Source organism: Heteronotia binoei, chromosome 2 (assembly GCF_032191835.1).
Source record: "Heteronotia binoei isolate CCM8104 ecotype False Entrance Well chromosome 2, APGP_CSIRO_Hbin_v1, whole genome shotgun sequence".
Taxonomy (NCBI): domain Eukaryota; kingdom Metazoa; phylum Chordata; class Lepidosauria; order Squamata; family Gekkonidae; genus Heteronotia; species Heteronotia binoei.
The window spans coordinates 177,764,498-177,775,112 of NC_083224.1; the positions used below are offsets into that span (position 1 = coordinate 177,764,498).

The following is a 10,615-nucleotide window of genomic DNA, read 5'->3' on the forward strand; positions in this document are numbered from 1 at the left end:
CCTGAGCCTGCCTCGGTGGGGAGGGCGGGATTTATAATCCAATAAACTTAAACTTATCAGGCATGCATCCACATGTGTGCACACACACAGAGTACAACAAATACAAAATAATAACAATAGACAGAGCTAACACTCATAAAAATCTAGGGACTTTCTGCTAGGATCCCAGATCTAAGATGGCTACCAAAATGCTCTAAACGTGGCTTATCTCACTTTGGAATAATTGAATGACAGACACTGGAACCGGTATATTTGTTGTATGTTCATCTGCATACATAAGATCCCAGCAAGTTTTGCACAAAAATGCATGTGTGGGTGTTACTGTATTTTTTGCACCATAAGACTCACTTTCCCCCCCCCCAAAAAAAGTGGAGGGGAAAGTGTGTGCGTCTTAAGGAGCGAATACTGCAAAAAATTCACACAAATGCCTCTAAATTCACACAAACGGCTCTAAAAACTAGGTGCGTCTTATGCTCTTATGGAGCGAAAAATACGGTAATTTTATTGCCATTAAAAAGAAACATTCCTTGGAATCTGGTTGAACCTAGCATCATTTCTACATTCTTGATGTAAATATTTCTTGTCCTGTCCATGTATGATCACCTTCTTGCTGTAGATATCCTACAGTGGTCTTTGCTGTCCCTCATGCATATATCATTAACAAAGATGATCTTGGATACTTGTGGGTCAAGAAAGCGTAACTACCATACTTGCCACAGCCAACCTTGCTTTGCTTCCAAGATCTGACAAGCATGGAGCTGGGGTTCCTGGGGATATACGTGTGGGGAGAAGTATTTGTGAAGTTCCTGCATTGTGTAGAAGGTTAGACTAGATGACTCTGGAGGTCCCTTCCAACTCTATGATTCTACAAATACTCTTTGGATGTAATTTGTCCATATAACGTTGGAGTTATCCACTTTTCCCCAGTCTTCAGATGAATTGGTGTTGTCTAAAGCTCAACGAACAGTAGACATCTTGAAATGATGCCAGGTTGAAGCAGTCTACTAACTTGGCAAAATTATGCAATTATAAGAAAAAGGAAAGGAAAGGTCCCCTGTGCAAGCACCAGTCATTTCCGACTCTGGGGTGATGTTGCTTTCACAACGTTTTCACGACAGACTTTTTACAGGGTGGTTTGCCATTGCCTTCCCCAGTCATCTACACTTTCCCTCCCAGCAAGTTGGGTACTCATTTTACCGACCTCGGAAGGATGGAAGGCTGAATCAACCTCGAGCTGGCTACCTGAAAACCCAGCTTCCGCCGGGGATCGAACTCAAGTCATGAGCAGAGCTTAGGACTGCAGTACTGCAGCTTTAACACTTTGCGCCACGGGGCTCTTATGCAATTATAAACTTCATTGCAAAAGACAGATTTGTTATTAATTTATGCTCTTTAAAAACAAATCCCTACTCTGCTGTAGCCAGTAGTTACTGTTCTGTGTTTCACATGTTAAACAAAATTTACATGTGGTCAAACAACGGGCAGTATTTGGTAAACTGTCTGATTTTCTCATCCTAGTTTTTGATGTGATGTATTGAGACTCATCTTAAAGAGATTTGAGAAGCCCTACCAGATCAGACAAGTTGTCTGGATCACCATCTTGCTTCACTCAGTGGCCAACCAGTTGCCCTGGAGGGCCATTAAATAGGGCATAGAAACCAAGGCCTGGTGTTGCCCCCTAGCACTGAGATATAGAAGTCTGCTAGATTTGGTGATTAAAGGAAACCTCCCCATCCAGTAGTAACTACTGACAGACTTTGTCTAATCCTGTTTTGAAGTAATTTGGGTTTGTGGCCATCTCAATATCTACTGGCAATGAATTCCATGCTGAGCAGGGGGTAGGAAGAGGGCACACCAATTCATCAATTAAGCCAGTATTCTTTTGGAATGCTTGAAAATGCCTGTTGAACATTTTAGATTGTTCAGGGATGCTCATGATGATGCAAATAATTTTTTGTCCAAGCAAGATGGACTAGTTTTCTCAAAAATGCAAGGCTGATACTTCCAGGCTGAATTCTGTAGATGTATGAGGCTGTGATAGGAGCCCCGTGGTGCAGAGTGGTAAAGCTGCAGTACTGCAGTCCTAAGCTCTGCTCACGACCTGAGTTCAATTCCAGCGGAAGCTGGGTTCAGGTAGCCGGCTCAAGGTTGACTCAGCCTTCCATCCTTCCGAGGTCGGTAAAATGAGTAACCAGCTTGCTGGAGGGAAAGTGTAGATGACTGAGGAAGGCAATGGCAAACCACCCCATAAAAAGTCTGCTGTGAAAACGTCGTGATGCGACGTCACCCCAGAGTCGGAAACGACTGGTGCTTGCACAGGGGACTACCTTTACCTTTATGAGGCTGTGAGTCAGATTCACCTTTTTCTATGTAGTCCTCTTCTATTTCCATTATATAGATTAGTCTTTTTCTATTTCTATCGTATTTATGCTTCTGTTATGTACATGAACCTGGGGAACTCATTTAGTAATCTAAAATAAAATAGTTGCATGGTTAGAGCAAGTAGGGAGGGAAGAAAAAGTAGAATTTATGTCTACAGGAAGTTTAACTTTCTTTTTTAAAAAAATCCTATGTTAGACAGTCACTTACAACTTTTTGACTCACTGCTCCAGCTTTCTTGGTGCTGATGAAGTCAGCAGTTATCAGTCCAGATTGTAAAGTGAAAATTCTTAAGGAATCAGTTCTGCTGGTTCCACCTGCTACCCCAGTGTAGCACACCCAATGGACTATTTCTGCTATATTTTAAAACCTTTTCCCCCTCCATTTTACAGCCTTGACAGTCAACATCCGACCATCAACGATGATCTCCCAAACCGCATCATTTCTGGCCGAGTGGTGATAAAACCAAACATCAAGGAGTTCACTGAAACATCCGTCCTCTTTGACGGCAGCAAGGAGGACGACATTGATTTTGTTGTGTTTGCCACGGGATACAGTTTCTCGTTCCCCTTCCTTGATAACTGCATCAGTGTTGCGGATAACCAGGTCACCCTGTATAAATACATCTTCCCACCTCTCTTGGAGAAGCCAACTCTGGCTATCATTGGCCTGATCCAGCCTCTAGGGGCCATCATGCCCATTTCAGAGCTGCAGGCTCGCTGGGTTACACGCGTGTTTAAAGGTAAGCAGTGAGTTATTTCGCATTAGTTTAAGTCCATTGAGCAAGATCATCCAAAGCTTTGCAGCAGGATGTCATCAGTATGCTGATGTTACCCTTCAGCATCACATTAAATATACCCAGAGGCAGGGCTTTTTTTTGTAGCAGGAACTCCTTTGCATATTAGACTATACCATGGGTTGTTTTATAGAAAAATAAGTGATGGAACTCATTAGCATATGCTGCCAAAAGCAACTCAATGCAAAAAGGGAGAGCCCCGGGTGAGCGAGACCTGCTTGGGCTGGCTAGAGATCCAGCCAGCTCAAACAGGCCTTGCTTGCCAGTGGCTCTCCTGAACTGCCCCCCAAGTCAAACTGGAGAGCCAGTTTGATGTAGTGATTAAGTGTGCGGACTCTTATCTGGGAGAACTGGGTTTGATTCCCCACTTCTCCACTTGCACCTGTTGGAATAACCTTGGGTTAGCCATAGCTCTGGCAGAGGTTGTCCTTGAAAGGGCAGCTGCTGTGAGAGCCCTCTCAGCCCCACCTACCTCACAGGGTGTCTGTTGTGGGGGAGGAAGATAAAGGAGATTGTGAGCTGCTCTGAAACTCTGAGATTCGGAGTGGAGAGTAGGATATAAATCCAATATCTTCTTCAAAAGGCCAGCAAGCCACCCGCCACCCAAAATCACATAAGAAGTGGAGAAAGGGTGGTGCAGGCTTCTCCAGGTGTTAATGAGGGCTGCTGGGGGTGTGGCAAAGCCCCTGGTGACTGGCTGGCTGCTCTCCTAATGCAGTGATTGTTATTCAGCTGCACCTACTATTCAATGGACAAGGTAGGTGGGGAGGAAGAGGGGGGACCTTCAGAAAGGTTCGGGAGCTGTGCTCCTGTAAGCGTCTGCTGAATCTGAGGCTTGGACACACCCCTGATGCAGCCAATCCTTCTGGAACTTACAGTAGGCCCTGTGCTAACGGTCCTGCAAGCTCTTGGAGGATTGGCTATATCAGGGGGTGTGGCCTAATATGCAAAGGAGCTCCTGCTACAAAAGCCCATGTACAACTTAGGACTTGACCTAGATGGCCCAGGCTGGCCCGATCTCATCAGATCTCAGAAGCTAATTGGAGCTGGCCCTCATTAGTCCTTAGTTGGGAGACCCCCAAGGAAGTTCAGGGTTGCTACACAGAAGCAGGCGATGGCAAATCACCTCTGGACTTCTCTCATTGTGAAGACTCCTTGGGTGTCACTGTGAGTTGGCTGCAACTTGAAAAGACTTTCCACTGCCTAGTTCCTCAGAATGGTGATCACATCACGCTACTGTAGCACTGCTGTGACATGTTGATTTCTGCTCCTAGGGCTGTGTGAGCTGCCTTTGGCAAACGACATGTTGGAGGACATTCGCTTCAAGGAAGTGGAAATGGCCAAACGGTAGGATACTTTTGCCCCAAATGAATGGCAGGGTGGAGTGGGTGGGAATGTAGGAGGGTTGCCAAGCCATCGGCCAGCCCAGTCATTTCCTGCTGTGCTTCTCATTTGCCTTCAATGACCTAGCAAATAGTATAAGACAACAATCCTTTAAAAATAGCAATTTCTAACATTTGAGAACAAAATTGGCACAGCTGGGAAACCCCCTCATTATGTAAATTACATGTAAAATAATATTCATGTATTTAAAATATTTATATTTCACCTTTCCACAATACCCAAGGCAGCAATTCAGAATGTATTTTAAAAAGCATAAATTAAAATACATTGTTTGAACTGTAGCATTGTTGTTACTGGCTGCTAGAGATATTTAATTAGTTATTTCTGCTAAGGAAAGGAAAGGCCCCCTGTGCAAGCACCAGTCATTTCCGACTCTGGGGTGATGTTGCTTTCACAACGTTTTCATGGCAGACTTTTTACAGGGTGGTTTGCCATTGCCTTCCCCAATCAGCTACACGTTCCCCCCAGCAAGCTGGGTCCTCATTTTACTGACCTCGGAAGGATGGAAGGCTGAGTCAACTCAAGCTGGCTACCTGAACCAGCTTCTGCTGGGATCGAACTCAGGTTGTGAGCAGAGGGCTCCGACTGCAGTACTGCAGCTTTAACACTCTGCGCCATGGGGCTAAATCAGGCTCAATTTGTCCAGCCCAGCCAGGAGATTGATTGTGCCCTGTCTGCTCTGGTAGGAAGGAAAGACAGAGAGAGAGAGAGAGAGAGAGAGAGAAACACTCCTCTTTTGTAGGTAAAAGCTGTTTTCATTTCCCTGCTAGCTGTCAGGAGGTGTGAACTGACCATCATTGTCATTAGCATTTCTAAAAAGTTGGGCTGAAAAGAATTCACTACCTGGAGGTGTGAAATTGACCACTAGCATTTCTAAAGGGTTCCTGGGTGAGGAATGAAGGTGACAGTTTTGAACAATCCAAACCTCCAAAGTACTCTACAAGTAAAGTTAATATGAAGTTTCCTATAAATGTTGGTTTGTGAGCCATGACCTGGAATAGACACAATTCAGCCACTTCGTCAAAATAAAATGAGAGCAGATTCTTCATTCCTTTGCAAAGCCCGATCCATTTAGCAGGTTTCCTTGGAAGTAAGCTCCACCATGCTAAACTGTGCTGAACTGCCCCATGCCTGCTCCCCTCCAAATTCCTGGCTACAGTGCTGGTTAAAGGCATATAATCAGAGCTTTTTTGGTAGCAAGAACTCCTTTGCATATTAGGCCACACACTCCGAATGTAGCCAATCCTCCAAGAGCTTACAGTAGGCCCTGTAAGAAGAAATGAAATGAAATGAAAACAGCTTTTACCTACAAAAGGAAATAATTCTTTACGCAGAAAGTGATTAAAATGTGGAATTTGCTGTCAGAGGATGTAATGATGGCCACAGGAATAAACAGCTTTAAAAGGGGAATAGATAGATTCACGGAGGAGAGGTCTATCAATGGCTGTTACCAGTTTGGTTAGTGCTTAATTGTGCAGACTCTTATCTGGGAGAACCGGGTTTGATTCCCCATTCCTCCGCTTGTAGCTGCTGGAATGTCCTTGGATCAGCCATAGCTCTTGAAGAGCTTGTCCTTGAAAGGGCAGCTGCTGTAAGAGCTCTCTCAGACCCACCCACCTCACAGGGTGTCTGTTGGGGGGGAGGTAAAGGAGATTGTGACTGCTCTGAGACTCTGAGGTTCAGAATATAGAGCGGGATATAAATCCAATTATTTCTTCTTCTTCTTGACTGAGGGAAACCTCCACATTCAGAGGCGTTAAACCAGCACCAGGAGGCAACATCAGGGGTTGGCCTTGGCCTCCATGCCCTGTTGTTAGCCCTCCAGAGGAACTGGTTGGCCATTGTGTAAAACAGTATGCTGGATTAAATGGACCACTGATCTGATCAAGCAGACCTCTTCTTCTCTGCTTAAATTCCTGGAGATTTTGAGGATGGAGCCTGGGAAGAATGGGGTTTGGGGACGGGAGGGAATTCAGCAGTGTATATTTTCATAGATCCTACCCTCCAAAGCAGCCATTTTCTTCAGAGGAACTGATATTTGTGGACTAGAGATCAGTTATAATTTCAGATCCCCAGGCCTCACCTGGAGGTTGGCAGCCCTACTTATCAGGCCCTGTTCATGCCTATGTAGCTGCCCCCATCATGCTTCGCTTTAAAAAAAATTAACCCTGTGGCAATAAGGCGGGCTTCTGACAGTCAGAAAATATAGTTCCCGTCAGGTCTTTTTTTTGTAGCAGGAACTCCTTTGCATATTAGGCAACAGCCCCCTGATGAAGCCAAACCACCTGGAGCTTACAGTAGGCCCTGTATGAAGAGCTCTTGAGGGATTGGCTACATCGAGGTGTGTGGCTGCCTAATATGCAAAAGGAGTTCCTGATACAAAACAGGCCTTGGTTCCTGTGATTCCTCACTTTTCTAATGGAAGCCCTGCCATAACAAACTGTCCTTGCCACCATGATGAGAAGGGGTTTTCCCCATGATGTGGGGAAAACCCCTTCCCTAAACAAGGATGTCACTGCATGACATTCCCAATGCGATAACATCAACATCATCACATCAGGAACATCGCACAATGTCCCCGCCCACCTCCGGAACACCTTCCAAATCCCCCCCACCAGACAGATGAGGGGATCCGGCAACCCTAAATGGATGGGAAGGGCTTTCAGAGCTTGGGGTTAAAGTGGTGTGGAAGTTTCTAGTTTCCATGATAATTCCAATGATATTGATGGGCCCTTAATACAAAACGGGTCTGAAATCGGAACAAGCATTACAAACCAGTTTGTTTTTAACTGGTCCCACTCAGAATCAAAACGGTGGTGCGGTGGGGGGCTTTCTCGCTACTAGTGGAAGTTCCACAGCCTGCGAGTGTTTCCTTCTGTTGAGGAAGGCTGAACTTCATAAGAGGCGGCAGGGTGTAATCAAATTGCAGCAGACACTTTATCTGAAGGAAATCAGATTTTCTTTTCTTTTTTTAAAATTCTTTTATTGTATAGACAACCAAATAAATTACAGTTACAGTCTCTCATATAATTATCAAACCAAAATACAAGATATGTTATTATTATTATTATTATTATTATTATTATTATGGATTTTTATTACAACCACGGCTTTTTTTGTAGTAGGAACTTCTTTGCATATTAGGCCACACACCCTTGATCTAGTCAAGGGCTCTTCTTACAGGGCCTACTGTAAGCTCTTAGAGAATTGGCTACATCATGGGGGTGCGGCCAAATAGGCAAAGGAGTTCCTGCTACAAAAAAAGTTCTGATTAAAAACAAATTATAGCCAGCTGACTAGTCAACAAAACACAAGCAAATCTTCAGTCCTAGATGTTTGAGGTGTTTGTGAGGTATTTAATTCACTCAAAAAAAAAAATGTGTATCCAGCCTGACCATTTCTTCATCACATTATGTGATGACAGATTACCCTCAAATTCCTCCACCCAATCTGTAATTTTGTCCAGCATAAAATATTCCCGGGTCTTTAAATAACCACTGGTGTAATGTCAGAATATTAGGAGACCTCCAAAAGCAGGTTTTAAAAGGAGGGATTTGGGGTGGAGAAGCAGGGAGTCTTTGGGCTATGTGGAATAACCGGGCCACACTTGCCTGGGTGTAGATTTGCTATTGGAACATTTGCTTCACACCAAATATAACTAAAAAATTGTGGGGCAGCTTTGGAAGAGTGCTTTCATTGCCCAATCTCAGTTTACACCCTGTAGAAGGGAACGACCCAATTTAAGAGAGGCCAGAAGAAGACAATCACTGCACAGAAAGCATGTGAAGTGACAGTATCAGGATTCCAGTCTAGATGTGTGGTAGCAGGCCTCGAATTCAGCAGGAGCTCACAGGAACACAGCTCCTGAACCTTTCTGATGCCCCCCCTCCTCCTCACCTGCCTTGTCCATTGAATAGTAGGTGCAGCTGCATAACAATCCCTGGATTAGGAGAGTGGGCAGCCAGCCAGCCACCAGGAGCTTTGCCACACCTCCAGCAGCCCTCATTAACACCTGGAGAAGCCCGTGCCACCCTTTCTCCACTTCTTATGTGATTTTGGGTGGCGGGTGGCTTGCTGGCCTTTTGACTGGGAGGGGGTGGCCAAGGAGAGCCCCAGATGAGTGAGGTCTGCTTGGCTTCACTTGCCCGGGGCTCTCCCTTCTTACATCGGGTTGCTTTTGGCTGGTGGGTGGCAAATGCTAATGAGTTATTCTCATTACCATTATTATTATTTTTCTACAAAACGACCCCTGTGTGGTACCATTTCACAAGGTCTTACGTAGTTTTTCTAGCAGTTGCTATAGTTCTATTCTCCAGTTCACCCTGAACATGTTCAATCAAAACACCCACATTTCTGTTTTTACGCAAGGTATGTGAGAAGTCGTCGGCACACAATCCAAGTGGATTATATCGAATACATGGACGAAATAGCTGCTCTGATACCTGCGAATTTCAATATGTGGCTCCTTTTCCTCAAGGATCCCAAACTGGCCTGGGAGGTTTTATTTGGGCCTTGCACGCCGTATCAGTACCGACTACAAGGACCAGGAAAATGGGACAAGGCCAGGAAAGCTATCCTGACCCAACATGAGCGCATCCGGAAGCCCTTTAGGACCAGGGCTGTGCCTGATTCCCTCAGTCAGTCCAGACAGCCACTTGTCTTTAAGGCTTTTCTAGCAGTTGCTATAGTTACCACATTGTTGGGATGGTTTGAACCATTGTCTTCCTTGGTTATATAGTAATATTCTGAGGAAAGCTGAGATTTTCTGCTTTGGACTATTATTATTATTATTATTATTTAGTCTGTGAGGGAGGAAGGGGAGGGATTCTCTTTTCTGGTGACAATAGCATCCTTTTTTAAAAAAAAATCTGTAACATGCAAATAGGTACATGTACACACAATAAAATGTAATATTTAACTTTCTGAACTTCAAAGCTGGTGCACAGTATTCACATTAACTATTGATGTCATACAACCAATAAATGTCTGTGAAGTATTCTCTTTTTTGTATTTTTGTATATGTGTGCATATGCGTGTGTGTCAATACCTGGAAGTCATGTCAACTTCTGGTGACTGACCCCCTACTGGAGGCCTGAAGGATATTCAGAGAGGTTGCTGAATAGAGCCTGCCCCTGTCCTCCTGACTGGGTATTTCAAGGAAGTCTCCCATCCAAGTATTGACCACAGTCAACCGACCCGGCTTAGCTTCTGAGATTTGATGACATCAGGCTTGCCTGGGCTATCCAAGTCAGGGTAATGTCTGACAAGTGTTCTCAGAGGCTGCTAGTGCTTGTTCCCATCCATGAATAGTATCCTATTTGTTTCGCTATTTCTCTCAATATTAAAATCTCATTTGTTGTTTAGTCGCACAGTCGAGTCTGACTCTTTGCGACCCCATGGACAAAGTCACGCCAGGCCCTCCTGTCTTCTACCATCCATCCTCAAATTCGTGTTAGTTACATCAGTAATGCTGTCCAGCCATCTAATCTTTTGCCGTCCCCTTCTTCTTTCGCCTTCCGTCTTTCCCAGCATCAGGGTCTTCTCCAGTGAGTGCTTCCTTCTCATTTGGTGACCAAAGTATTTGACCTTCAGCTTCAGCATCTGACCTTCCAGGGAACCGTCAGGGTTGATTTCCCTTAGGACTGACTGATTTGATCTTCTTGCAGTCCAACCACTCTCATACCGTGGTGCTTTTAACAAGGGGGGACAAGTTTGCTAATTATGAACTTAGCTTATGCTACAATAAAATTTTAAGAACATAAGAGAAGCCATGTTGGATCAGGCCAATGGCCCATCCAGTCCAACACTCTGTGTCACACAGTGGCAAAAATTTTTTATATATAAACACACATTGTGGCTAATAGCCACTGATGGACCTCTGCTCCATATTTTTATCTAAACCCCTCTTGAAGGTGGCTATGCTTGTGGCCGCCACCACCTCCTGTGGCAGTGAATTCCACATGTTAATCACCCTTTGGGTGAAGAAGTACTTCCTTTTATCCATTTTAACCTGGCTGCGCAGCAATTTCATCGAAT

General features: G+C 44.6%; 1 protein-coding gene across 1 annotated transcript in view; it reads left to right on the top strand.

Annotated features, from left to right (window-relative positions):
• Nucleotides 1–9,575, top strand: part of LOC132566995 (flavin-containing monooxygenase 5-like) — a 42,185-nt gene extending 32,610 nt beyond the window's left edge. Inside the window, exons 6-8 of the mRNA XM_060232566.1 lie at nt 2,772–3,121; nt 4,450–4,522; nt 8,948–9,575. Of these exons, the coding sequence (XP_060088549.1) occupies nt 2,772–3,121; nt 4,450–4,522; nt 8,948–9,317 (793 nt within the window). The 3' untranslated portion in view covers nt 9,318–9,575. The remainder of the gene's footprint in view (nt 1–2,771; nt 3,122–4,449; nt 4,523–8,947) is intronic.
• Nucleotides 9,576–10,615: the final 1,040 nt, after the last annotated feature.